Source organism: Haemaphysalis longicornis, unplaced genomic scaffold (genome assembly GCF_048455015.1).
Source record: "Haemaphysalis longicornis isolate Haplotype H1 unplaced genomic scaffold, Haemaphysalis longicornis Haplotype H1 scaffold_6, whole genome shotgun sequence".
In the NCBI taxonomy this organism is placed as follows: domain Eukaryota; kingdom Metazoa; phylum Arthropoda; class Arachnida; order Ixodida; family Ixodidae; genus Haemaphysalis; species Haemaphysalis longicornis.
In genome coordinates this window covers 97635430-97648641 of record NW_027526407.1, presented here as the reverse complement: position 1 = coordinate 97648641, position 13212 = coordinate 97635430, and the positions used below count along the sequence as shown (strand labels likewise).

At 48.5% G+C, this 13212-nt stretch overlaps 2 protein-coding genes across 2 annotated transcripts; both read left to right on the top strand.

Moving 5' to 3' along the window:
- Nucleotides 1-1674: 1674 nt before the first annotated feature.
- On the top strand, nucleotides 1675-5085 carry LOC144143155 (uncharacterized). The gene has a single exon (XM_077674958.1). The coding sequence runs from the start codon at nucleotides 1675-1677 to the stop codon at nucleotides 5083-5085; it is 3411 nt and encodes a 1136-aa protein (XP_077531084.1).
- Nucleotides 5086-5342: 257 nt separating this feature from the next.
- Nucleotides 5343-7001, top strand: LOC144143154 (uncharacterized). Its single transcript, XM_077674957.1, has 2 exons — nucleotides 5343-5996; nucleotides 6318-7001. The coding sequence occupies exons 1-2, from the start codon at nucleotides 5343-5345 to the stop codon at nucleotides 6999-7001; spliced, it is 1338 nt and encodes a 445-aa protein (XP_077531083.1).
- The last annotated feature ends 6211 nt before the right edge of the window (nucleotides 7002-13212 follow it).

Sequence of the window (13212 nt, the reverse complement as noted above, 5' to 3'; positions counted from 1 at the left end):
ACGGTCCCGCTTACTGGGACTAAACAGTCTTGTTTATGAAAACATTGATATAAGTTTATGCTCCTCAACAGAAATGTATCGCCACTCTTAGTCCTTGTGAGAAATAACACTGTACAATTTTTCTGTCTGTTTTTCGTTGATATCATGCCTTGTAATCCACTGTAATTACACTTGTGACATATCGCGATGGTAAGGTGTACTTGTTTATTTTTTCTAAGTTGTACTTAGTTTTCTATTTATTTTTTTAATTCCCCTCTCCTCTTTATCTTTTTTTCAGTTGTTATTCAGTGCTGTTGCTCCGCTGCTGCCTGTGAACATGGATTTTAGGGCTAGCCAAGTTGCCTTCCCGCAACCTTTTCCTCTAAACATACTCCATAAACTGTACTTCTTTTATGGAAATAACGTTATTTCATTTATTCACACCTTTCTGCCTATGAACCAGGTGACTAACTTGTGGTACTTGTATTCCACTCATATTACGTCTTTAGAAAGCAGCGTTATGGATATTTAAATATGTCTCTCCATATTCACTGTCAAAACGTTTGTTCATTCACAGTCAAATCAGGCCGGTTCTTTAGCTTCGTGTTTACCACTAAGTCGTGTTAGTCCACTAAATCAACCAAAGCAAGTCGGCATTTACGGCCGCTAGTCTTAGAAAATCGAGGGTGAATTTTCGTTCTGCCTTCGAAGGCAGACATTCATTTGCACCATGAAACGACGCGTACCTATACGGTCAGCGGAATTGCAGCGTACACTGGTGTGAATAATAAAGCATTCTTTCTTGTGCCGTTATTTTACCTTGAAATGAACGGGCCGCTAACATCAGTGCTTTTTAAAGCTTGTATGATTTTCGTTTTCCTAAAAAAAGTTTCATAGATGAAATCGCTCTCTTAAAATATTAGTGTAGCCGACGTACTTAAATATGAACAACACATGGAGCAAGCGACAATCATAAATTATGTTTCTGAATTTCCTTGTTTTTTTTCTCGGTAGGCGCAAATATCTTTTGCCAGTGGTTTTTACATTGTTACATTTAAACTTGTCGATCGCAGTAGTTTTCTCAGTTATTTTACTTACATGTTTTGTGCGATGATTTTAATGAGCTCATCACTGTCTTTGCTCTGATGCTTCGAATTTTTCTCTCTGAGCACATATGTATACCCGTACATCACTTTTTATGGTTTGAATGGGCCGACAACCGGCCTGTTGCGACGGATTCAGTCGCAGAACGCGAAGACGAAAGAAACCCCGCAGAAGCGGGAGAATGGACGAAGCAAAGCGCGCGCCGCCGCCGCCGGGGGCTGTCAACTGGGACCACCGGCGGGGTCCGCGCGCGCGCCACATATGGTTCTTGTTTACCAGGGAACGTGGCCCCCTCTCCCTCGAAAGAAGGGACCGCGGCGGCGGGGAGCGGGGGGCAGTTGGTTCGTGAAAAGCATGTAAGACGGAACGGTGTAACCTTCTGTACTTCTGTATAAAGAAATCCTGTTGTTTTCCTTTGCACTCGAACGAGTAGTGGTGTTTATTTAACGACAGCGACCGAAAGGATCTACAGATATTCGCTACTACAAAATTTTGGTGCCGAAACCCGGGATCTTTAAAGATGACCGAACTGTGAGTGCATCGGCGAGCAACAGGGATCGACTGCTCCGTTGAACGTGGACGACGATCGACATGGAGCTGCAGAAGAAGAAACGAAAGACTCTGCGGGCTCAAGTAAGTCGACTCATTGGCGAAGCAGAAAAGCTGCTACCGCTGCCTATGCCAAGTGTCGAGGAACTTGAAGTCCTGATCGAACGTCTGCTGCTTGTGGAGGCTCAGCTGAAAGATGTGAACGCGGCAATTGAGCCTTTACTGGCCGACGAAGACGCAGAAGACGAGTTCACTCATGCCATCGAGTACAGTGACAAGATCGTAACCTGCCTGGCGAGACTGAAAAGCAGGGTAAAACGAAGCTGCAACAATAACTCAGGTGGTGGCAACTCCGAACAAGGCAGCGACGCAATAAGAGCAAGGACAGCAACGGCGGCAAAAGTCAAACTCCCAAAATTGGAGCTTCTAAAATTCAACGGAAACCGAAGGAATTGGCAGCCTTTTTGGGAGCAGTTCGAAACCGCCATTCATAAAAATTCGGACTTGGCGCCATCAGAAAAGTTCAATTATCTGAGGGCTGCGCTGATCGGAGACGGAGCAGCGGCAATTGCGGGTCTGCAGCCAACATCGGAGTGCTACGATGACGCCATCGACATCCTGCAGCAGAGGTTTGGAAACCAGGGGGCGCTCATCCAAGACCACATTGACAGCCTGATGAACCTAACACCGGTCTCGTCACCACGGAACGTCCGAGCACTGCGTCGTATGTACGACAACGTCCAAGCTCCCCTCCGAGGCCTGAAGGCGTTGGGTGTGGGAGAGGAGTCGTACTGCGCCATGCTGTATCTCGGCCTACTTCGCGCACTTCCATCCGACCTGAGCCTGGATTACAACAGAAAGGTGACATCGAGGAATGCGGAAGAGGTCAGCTCTGCGGGAACATTGAGCAGCGATACCAGCTCCGAGACTTCAAAAAAACCGGTGCACCTCGGCATGCTGAGCGACCTTTTGAACTTTCTCCGCATCGAGGTAGAGACCCTGGAAAAGTCCATCATCGAGCGACCTGACGGAACTGGTAAGCCTCCATCTCGCTTCCCTACGCATGAACGTGACAAGAAGCCACAGCAGTTTGTGAAGTCACGACAACCATCAGCGGCCGCGCTGCACGGCACAGTTAAAGGGATGGAATGCTTTCTGTGCAACTCCAAAAGGCATGCCACAAAAGACTGCACCGAAGAAATCCCTCTGACAGAGAAGAAACGCATGTTGCAGCAAGGCAGGAGGTGTTTTAGGTGCACCATGCCGCATCATACAGCGAGAATGTGCACGTGCGTACTGAGTTGCGGCAAGTGTCACGGCCGGCACGCTACCAGCATGTGTGACCCGCATTACACTCCGCCTAAACGGATCTCTGACCGATCGGACGACGCGAAAAAAGAGAAGAATCCGAACGAGCCCGTCAGTCTCCAGACTACAGAAAAGGGCAGCGTGAGACCAGCCGTTCTATTGCAAACCGTAACAGCATGGGTTGAGAGTGGCAGGCAGATGAAGTTGGCCAGGCTAATGTTTGACAGCGGCAGCCAACGCACCTTCATAACGGAAAAGCTGTCACGGGAACTCAACTGCAAACTCCTCGGAACAGAGATTCTGGCGGTTGGCGTGTTCGGAGGTGAAAGCAAAGAACGCACCTTTCGGAGGGTTCTGGTAACCTTGAGAAGCCGACTGAATGACAAAAAAATTGAGATCGACGCGCTAGAAACGCCCAAGATCTGTGAGCACGAAGTTCCCAGCCCTGATGAAAGCATTCTGATCAAGTTAGATGAGATTGGCCTCTCAGTTGGGGACGATTTGAGTGGACAGAGCGATCGAGACGTTGACTTGCTGCTGGGATCCGACCATTACTGGACTGCGATGACCGGACGGATCCACCGACTGACGGAAAGTTTGACTGCGGTGGAATCCGTATTCGGATGGGCAGTCCAGGGACGAACGGGGTCACGCACAAGCAGAATGCATTGTTCCCAAGCGATCGTGCTGAAGGCAACGGCGCCAGATCTCGAGTCTTCCTCGCTTCTAAGGAGCTTTTGGGAACTCGAAAGTGTGGGAGTCACCGACGCCTTGGATGACGACCCTCCGGGGGAACATGTTAGGCGAAACTTTGAAGCCAGCATCACTCAGTCGAATGGCAGATACGAAGTTGCCCTCCCTTGGAAGGCTGACGTGAGGCTCGCCGACAACAAGCAGGTGGCGTTAAACAGAATGGAGAACGTGAGGAAGAAACTGTCAAAAAACAAAGGTCTCCTCGAAGAGTACGATCAGGCAATTCGGTTCTATCAGAACAGTGGAATAGCAGAAAGGGTTGATGACGAAGGTAGCGATGAAGGAGCAGCGAAGGTGCTGTACTACATGCCCCACCAGGCTGTAGTACGAGAAAACAGCAGCAGCACAAAGCTCAGGATTGTATTTGACGCTTCATCCCACTGTGCAAACTCAAAATCTCTGAACGACAGCTTGGAAAGCGGCCCGAACCTTAATCCGGATCTGGTCGCCTTGCTCCTGAACTTCCGGACACATCCCATAGCTTTGGTCGCGGATGTGGAAAAGGCCTTCTTGCAAATCGGAGTGAAGGAAGAGGATCGTGACGCGCTCCGATTCCTCTGGTACAAAGACCCTCCGCGACCAAATGAACCAATTCCGGAAATCGAGACTTGGCGAATGACGAGGGTGACTTTTGGAACGACTGCAAGTCCGTTCTTGCTGGCCGCTACCCTTCAGCACCATTTCCAAGCTATGGAGAGCGCCTACCCAGGCACTGCACGGACGCTAAGGAAATCGGTGTACGTTGACGATTTGTTGACTGGGGCGGCCAGCGAGGCAGAGGCGAAGCGACTGTATGCCGAAGCGAACGAAATATTCATGCTGGCAGGCATGAGACTCCACAAGTGGGGCTCAAATAGTGCAGCTCTAACAGGAATGTTTGAAGAGAACGGCGGCGTTGAAAGAAACTTGGGCCAAGTAGCGAACGTGCTGAAAGTGCTGGGAATGACTTGGAAACCCAAGCAGGACTGCCTGACCTTTTCTCCGGACCAAGTGGTCGAGTTCGCACAGCGCGGAGGAGACACAAAACGTTTCGTTCTCCAGACGACAGCGAGATTATACGACCCTCTCGGACTCCTGTCACCATTTGTCGTGAGGGCCAAAATCCTCTTTCAGGAGATCTGGAAACGCAACCTTCGATGGGATGACGTGCTGCCAGAGCAGCTACTGAAGGAATGGATCGCTTGGTGCGATGAGCTTGCGAACCTGAAGGAAATCAGCGTGCCGAGGTATTACGCCACGAAGCTTTTGGGAAACGTGACCCATCGAGCGCTGCACATTTACGCAGATGCCAGCACGGTGGCCTACGGAGCTGTAGTCTACCTCTTAACTATCGACGACACTGGAGCCACAACGACGACACTGCTTCTGGCAAAGGCCGAGTGGCGCCACTGAAAGAGGTCACCTTGCCCAGGCTTGAGCTGATGGCCGGCTTGATAGCCGCGAGGCTGTATAAGTACGTCAAAACGTGCCTCGACATCGAAGTGAACGAGGTTCACTTTTGGACCGATTCATCGATTACCTTGCATTGGATAACGGGAGACCCGAGCAGATGGAAATTGTTCGTCCGAAACCGCGTGCGAGAAATCCAAAGCCACTCTCTGGGCGCGACATGGCATCACTGCCCTGGGAAGGACAATCCGGCCGACTTGATGACACGAGGTTTGAGGGCATCGAAACTGGTGTCATCGGATCTTTGGTGGAGAGGGCCGGAATGGTTGTCATTGCCGGCGACGGATTGGCCGAAAGAAAAACGCACTGAGCTCCCACAAGACCACCTTGGGGAGCGGCAACAACGGGCTGATGTGTTAGAGATTGCCACGGAGCCATCTGCTGAACTGCTCGACATTTCCAGATTCAGCTCGGCGTCCAAGGTCAACCGAACGACCGCTTGGATTTTCCGCTTCCTCCACAACCTGAAGTCCACGGAAAAAAGATCGGGACCCTTGACCGCGACGGAGATCCAAGCAGCGCGAACACACTGGCTGAGAAAGGCGCAGCAGTCGGCGTTCTCGGCTGACCTCAAATGTGTGACCGAAGGAACCAAGTCTCCACGTGATTCTCCCCTCCGAGACTTCATCACCTTCATCGACGACGAAGGAGTGCTTCGGATCAAGAGCCGCTTTCACTCGGCAAACATGACTTACGACGAGCGAAGCCCCGTCGTCTTGCCCAAACAGCACAGATATTCAACGCTGCTGGCGATCGACGCCCACCGACAGGTTCTGCACGCAGGAGTGAGAGACACCGTCGTCCAGCTTCGTGAGAAATACTGGATTCTGCGAGGCAGAGAAGTGAAAAAGGTGGTGCGTGCATGTGTGACGTGTCAGCGTTTCAGTGCTACACCGGGGTGCGCGCCAACGGGACCTCTGCCGAATGATCGGACAACCAGAGCAGATCCGTTCGAAGTGATCGGCACTGACTTTGCGGGCCCACTTTATGTGAGAGACAATGGTGTCACGCGTAAGGCCTATATAGTGCTATTCACCTGAGCGGTTACGCGAGCTGTGCATTTAGAACTGGTACATGACATGACAACTGCTAGTTTTTTGTTAGCTTTCCGCAGATTTGTGTCCCGGAGAGGGCTGTGTCGCGTCGTGTACTCTGACAATGCTTTGACATTCAAGCGCGCCACCAAAGAACTGCTCGAACTGTGGAACGTGTTGCGACATCCAGACGTGATCGACCACTTTTCTAGCGCAGGGATAGAGTGGAAATTCATTGTCGAGCGGGCACCATGGTGGGGAGGCTTTTACGAAAGGCTGGTGCGTTCAGTGGAAGGGGCACTGAAGAAAGTGATCGGGAGGAAAGTTTTGGGCTGGCACGAAGTGGCCACCATTTTGACAGAAGTGGAGGCGGTGATAAATTCCCGTCCCCTCACGTATGTATACAGTGACGTGGGAGAGGGCACCCCCCTCACACCGGCCAGCTTTCTCACTGGGAGGCGGCTAACTACACTGCCGACGGAAGTCGCGCAGCAGCCTGCTTCGACGCCCGAGGCACTCCGCGTGTTCTGGAGGCGCCGAAAACGCCTGTTGAACCAATTCTGGGTGGCATGGGGAGCCGAGTACATGCGAGAGCTAAAATCCGCCTATGCTACCGACAGGAAGGAGTCGCCACCTCCCAGAGTGGGCCAGCTGGTGCTCATTAAGGAACCGGCACCGCGCTTGCTATGGAAGCTTGGAAGGATCGAAAAGGTTTTTGAGGGACGGGATGGTAAAGTGCGCTCGTGCACAGTAAGAGTGCCACGCGGCGTCGTGTTAACGCGCCCAATACAGCTCATTTACCCGCTAGAGATGGAATGTGCTTGAGCCCATTCGGTGGGGAGTGTGTTGCGACGGATTCAGTCGCAGAACGCGAAGACGAAAGAAACCCCGCAGAAGCGGGAGAATGGACGAAGCAAAGCGCGCGCCGCCGCCGCCGGGGGCTGTCAACTGGGACCACCGGCGGGGTCCGCGCGCGCGCCACATATGGTTCTTGTTTACCAGGGAACGTGGCCCCCTCTCCCTCGAAAGAAGGGACCGCGGCGGCGGGGAGCGGGGGGCAGTTGGTTCGTGAAAAGCATGTAAGACGGAACGGTGTAACCTTCTGTACTTCTGTATAAAGAAATCCTGTTGTTTTCCTTTGCACTCGAACGAGTAGTGGTGTTTATTTAACGACAGCGACCGAAAGGATCTACAGATATTCGCTACTACACGGCCAACGGCTTGCTGCTTGTATTCGTTTCTGTGAAAGCTAGTCTCAAAAATTTCAACTTCACTTTTAATTTTAACTACTTCACCGCTGGAGGGTCGTCATTTAGTTGCTGAGGGTATAATTTTAGATTGGCGTGGTGACTGCTTGTCGTTGGAATGTCTCGGGTCAGCCAAGCTTAATAGATTGATTTGATAGATTTTGAGGTTTAACACGCCAAACGCTGCACAGGTGATGAGGCGCGCCGCAGTCGAGGGCTCCGGATTAATGTCAACCACCGTTGTACTTTTAACGTGCGCCGAAATCCCGAACACACGGGCGTGTTCGCTTTTTCAGCCAAACTTGTATACTTGCTTTACAGACTCTAAAGAGACAGTCAAGTGTATTTGTTGTCTAAACATGCAATCTCGTATGAAATCTCTCAAATGTAAGCTTCTAAGACCATAATTTTAAAAATCTCTATGCATCTTTTGCGACAACAGTAAAATGTACTGCGGGGACTTCACACTGATTTGCAAATTATTTTAGTGCTAACTCTCACCGAACTTCGTATTTTGCGTCTTTATTGTAACTTTCTTCTTCTACGTGCGTTGCAATGAAGTTTAAACTTATCTGGAATTCACTCCGAGACACCCAGCGGAAGTGAGCGGGTTCTCGGTGTATGTAAACGGATGAGAAGGATATTCCGAAGGGAAACGCGCGGTTGAATGCAGGTTTTTCGAGAAAAAAATGCGTCGTGGCGCTTAAAAACCGTCGTTTTCGTGCCATAATTAAAGATATGCCTAACCTAACCTGATATGAATTTTTATTTATTTATTTATTTATTTATTTATTTACTTATTTATTTATTTATTAAAATGCCAAAAAAATTTAAACACTGCATTATATTTTCAGACTACCGCAATCTAATCGCACAATATTTATAACGTCGAGGACAATACCTTAAGCTCTTTGCTCTGTTTAATACCTTTACATACAAGCTTTTTTTGCTAGCACATATTCTAATGAAATTACATGCCTATTGAACTTGTTCGTGAGCTCCACAAACGATGCCTCACGGTCCCCCAATAGGATGTATTTTTATATTGCCGTTTTTGTACACCCGCTTTGCTCTTCAGTCTTCATGCCATGTTGTCCTTCGATGCGCAAAACGCAGAATTTGCGCTTAGTTCACCGAGAAGCTTAAATTGACTAGCGCGTGATAGCACAAAGCCTGCACGGATGGAACAAAAGACAATTACGTGGAGGCAGGGAAACTGGGGTTTTCGCTTCCGTAAGCTTCAAGCCTCACATCATTATAACCGAAATATGGGGCATTTTTCGATGCCTTCCACGCTCAGCTCTAGACGGGGTGAAATGAAAGCGCCCTTAGACGCAGCTGGATATCACTGCATCGCAGAAAATGTGGCGCTTTTGGTGCCTGGAATTTCGCTTGGTTTGAGCCTTCTTTTTTTTTTTTTTGGCGCAGCGAGAAGTGGTCATGCGAGCGCACCGCCGTCGTTTTCCAAATTTAAAGAATCAATAGGACGGTAAAGACAAAAAAACGCGAAGAGAACCCTTTGAATGCGGCTGAAGAGAAAGGTACAAAAAATATGGCTCCATCTGGAAAACTGCCAGAGAAGTATGGTACTGGTTGAATCCACCGACCGGGCTGATGTCTCTTTTCTCGTATGCTTATGAAGTTAGCTTAACCCGCTAATGCCAGAAGAGGACGCCCTGAATGATAAAGTCCAAATTTATTGCTCCTATTCATGCCACTTGGGCTTCCTTTTTGGAATGAGGTTATCACATCCTACCCTGTACGTTTTCCAAACCAAACTTCAGCCGCATTTAAAGAGAGTTGTGAATGGTATCGTTGGTCGTTTGAAATGGTGGACGTCTTTGCTTTATTGCGATGATATCACCGTTCCTGCGCCGGACTGCGGCTCCAAGTCAGTTTAAATATATTCCATAGCGCTCCCTCGAAAAGGGTGACCTGATTCTACAAAATGAGGTACTTGGGGAATGGCGCTTGCACAGTAAAAATAGAGCCAGACCCGGGAAAGATGAAAGCGCCGGAGGCTATTACGCCGCTGACGACAGTCATTCAAGAACTTTCTCGGTTATGCCTCTTTGCTGGTCTTGTGGCTCACGACAGTGTTCTCAACTAACACTGTAATAAGGGTCCCAGGTGAGATTATGTCACACAACACCGTTCGGCCCTCAACGCCTCGGTTTCCCTTTATTTTCACCTTTGATGTTTTCGATTAAAAAGCTCCCGGTGGACTTCATATCAATACCGGTGGCGTTGGCTTCGCTGTACATCGTGTCGCAAGTAAAAAGAAGAAACAAGGACACCCCTTACAAGATTTTCTAAGGAGAGCCGCCCCACATGACTTTTTTAATTAATTCATATTCCCTAACGGTCACTGAATTACGAGGATAGCCATTTTACGTCTGGTCCTCTAATTTTTAAAGGCAACAAGCCGAGTTGACTCTTGGTTATTTCCCGCTCATAGTGTCAAAAAGGCGCTGATAGGGGAGCGATTGCCAGCCCACCATGCAACGCCTTGTGGGCCCGTTAAGTAACAACAACAAAAACAACAACAACAACAATCCTCTGCGTAGGCGAGGCGCCTCCTCATCGAGCCTCAAAGCCTTTACCAAGCACCGGAACTGGTATGCCGGGCTGTCCTCCAGGTCATCCAAACGTTCTGCTCGTGTGTCTACGGGGGGTGCTCACGTTCTCAACGGAAAAAGCACCTGTTTACGGGATTCATCAAAATAAGTCATCACGGTGAAACGTGCACGTCTTCGTCAACACTAAAACATTCATGGTTCAAATTAGCGCTCTAGAAGCTTATGCACCCCTACAACAGTCGCCGAGCTGTGGCCTTAGAGACAATAAAGACAGAATGGGCTCACAAAATGCACGAGCCCTATGTTCCGAGATGTCCTCGTGCTTTACGTTAGATGCGATCATGATTTGTATCTTTACGCAGCTTCCATAGCATGTACTGTACAAAAGGCTCAGCACAAATTTACCCGTGAGACTTGCAATCGACTTGGTGTATGGTAATGCGGCCAAGGACCTACAGTATGTCTTCTCATGTTCAGAAGTTCCATTTTCCGGATAATTCATGTGCATGGGCCAAGCGAAGTTTTCGCAAACATTCTGTCGAAATATCTGGCTTGCTGCTTCGTCAGTGCCCACTGGAAATGATTGGAAAGCGACCAGATGAGACACAGCTGAAGCGGTAACAGCTTTTTATTCTGAACTGATGACGTGAGATATATCTATGAATTTAAGAATAATGCCTGTTATCTTTGTCTTGTCCTGTTTGTGCTCTTTCATCTTTGCTTACGCTTTTGGAAGCAGCTTGTAGATACAACTCTAAAAAGTTACCGTAAGTGGTGCTTTAGCTTCACTTGCGCTACAGCTGAGTTAGCGATATTCCACCGACGGGTCCAGCTACATGGGCAAGACTGGCACTTACTCTGCTGAGTGTTCCAACCTGGACGTACTTCTCCTTCTGCCCTTCTGCCAATACTCAGTCCAGTGACGTTTATGTTGGGTTGGACTGCCCCATAGCCCCATAGCGTTACGGTGTTCTTTTCCCGGTTACTACGTTCCTCGATAACACAATGTCCTAATAAGTACGTTCAATATTTCAAAATTTGTGTCCAACTACGACCGAATTATACGTTTTACGGTGAACAAACAACGTGCTGACGCGCATGCGGACCGAGCCTCAGCGCGAGTGGCGCAATAAGGAGGCACAGAGCAGCCATCCGGCGGCCTGGGTCGCCGTGGTGGCTTCCCTGAGCGTTAGGCTTCCCGGAGTCATCTGGTAACGCGGATTCCTTTAGCGAACGTCGCCTGTACCACGGCCGCTCGATGTAAACTAGGTCTAGTTTACATCGAGCGGCCGTGCCTGTACAATGACGTCCCAGCGTGCGCAACGCTTATCTTGCAATAAATCGTGTCGGAACCACGCCATGAAGCAGCGCTGGCGCCGGACGAACCCTCCGAGAAAGATGGCGGCGACGACGGCCACATATGCTCAGGCCATAGTCGCCTTGGGGAGCACCAGCCTGGACGACCGGCTTCGGCTGGCTCAAAGGGCTGTCGATGCTGCCCGCGCTCAAGGAATCCTGGACTGAGGACGCCTTCTCCAAGCTTCAGTACAATCACCCCTGTTGATTTGAATAAACGTTTATTCTCTCTCTCTCTCGGCTTGGAGGCGGGGTGGAGTTAATTTCGCTTGAAGGACAATCGCAGTGTGGACAAAAGCCTGCAAGGTTTAGAAAAGGAGCTCTTGCTCTCAAAGGACAGCTGCATGAGCCAGCAGACGTTGGCAGATATTTACAAGGGAAAAGGCCTATAAATGCTTATGGTCCTCTCTCGACTGTTTTTTTGTCTGTGGCGGATCATTCGTTTTTCCAGACTGTAGGTTCCGCCCTCTTGTTTTTTTAAACGGATCAAAGACGTTCTACTGTACCAATCACATGAAAGCGTATGCTATAAGAACTATTGTCGTACGTTAGTGCTGTTAGCCGTGGCGCGCTAACTTCATTTCGGCAGTACTCGTGTTCTTTAGTTATTTTCCTCATGTGTGCGTTGTTTTCGCAGTTTGTTCTCCTTTCTTCCTATATGATGTTGGTGCTGCAGGCGTAATCGTTGTACTTGCTATGACACACTTCTGTAGTCAACTCTTCATACATATTTTTAAGTGGCCCGGGCAGGCCACAGTAACAAATGTTTCTGTAACTTATCACTTTCTGCGAATAGGTACAAATATTTCCTGTACTTTGTTTCATACATTTTTGTGTAATTGATGCTTCATCCTATTGCTATGGTCATTGTACGATTTGTTTTCGCAATGTACCATAATTTACAGCCTCTGTTATCCGTGTAATGTAGTTTGGATACCAATTTTAATTTTATTCTCTGTAGTATTTCGAGTTTTTTATTGTTCTTCACTCACCCAGCTTTTTTACTGGCTGTTTATGTGTCAGCCGCTGATGCATTTCAATGCGACTTTTTTCCCCCTCTCAGTGCGCCAGCACGAAGGTTTCGGCTGTTTCTCGGCACTTTAATAAAGGTTGATTGATTGATTGTTTGATTGATGATTGATTGATTGATTGATTAGTAGTAGTAGTAGTAGTAGTAGTAGTAGTAGTAGTAGAAGTAGTAGTAGTAGTAGTAGTAGTAGTAGTAGTAGTAGTAGTAGTAGTAGTAGTATAAAGAATCATAGTAAATTATTGTGAGAGGAGAGAGTGAGAGAGAGAGAAAGTCGCCTGCTTGCATGCGACGTAGCTGTATCGCTCTCTGGGTAACATAGTCCATCTTAGTGTTTCGCGCTGTCTACAGTTATTTGAGACAAATCTGAACGTACAGTTTATTTAAGAACGGTTAGGAGTATCATTTCGTTGCTGTCCCCCTTTAAATCATGGGAAACTTAGCTTCTTCGACAATGAGAATCTGAATTTGATTCACACCCATGTTTAAGTATACATTTTGTCCGTGTGTAGGACACTCTTGTGTTTTAATTACACGAACTGTGCTGGCTCTTTTAGAGTATTTCCCCATGGCCTCTACAGCGATTTTTTGGCAAACAGCCCCACTCTATTCAGATCATCTTTACGCGCTTACGAGTACCAGTATAAAGTAATTTTTGATTTGCATCAGCACACCACACATGTCCACCTGGCACCAATTTGCTAATGGGCAATAAACATCGAAAGTGATGGCAAATAACCCCCCCCCCCCGTAACGTTTTATTTAAACATCTTTGTGATTGCGATGGTAACCAACATGCAAGGAAAGAGATTCGAAAGCCAGGAAGG

Coding starts and splice junctions, on each gene's coding strand:
- LOC144143155 (XM_077674958.1), top strand. CDS start 1,675: ATGGAGCTGCAGAAGAAGAAACGAAAGACTCTGCGGGCTCAAGTAAGT.
- LOC144143154 (XM_077674957.1), top strand. CDS start 5,343: ATGACACGAGGTTTGAGGGCATCGAAACTGGTGTCATCGGATCTTTGG. Junction 5,997..6,317: donor GCAGAGAAGTGAAAAAGGTG/GTGCGTGCATGT, acceptor TTGACATTCAAG/CGCGCCACCAAAGAACTGCT.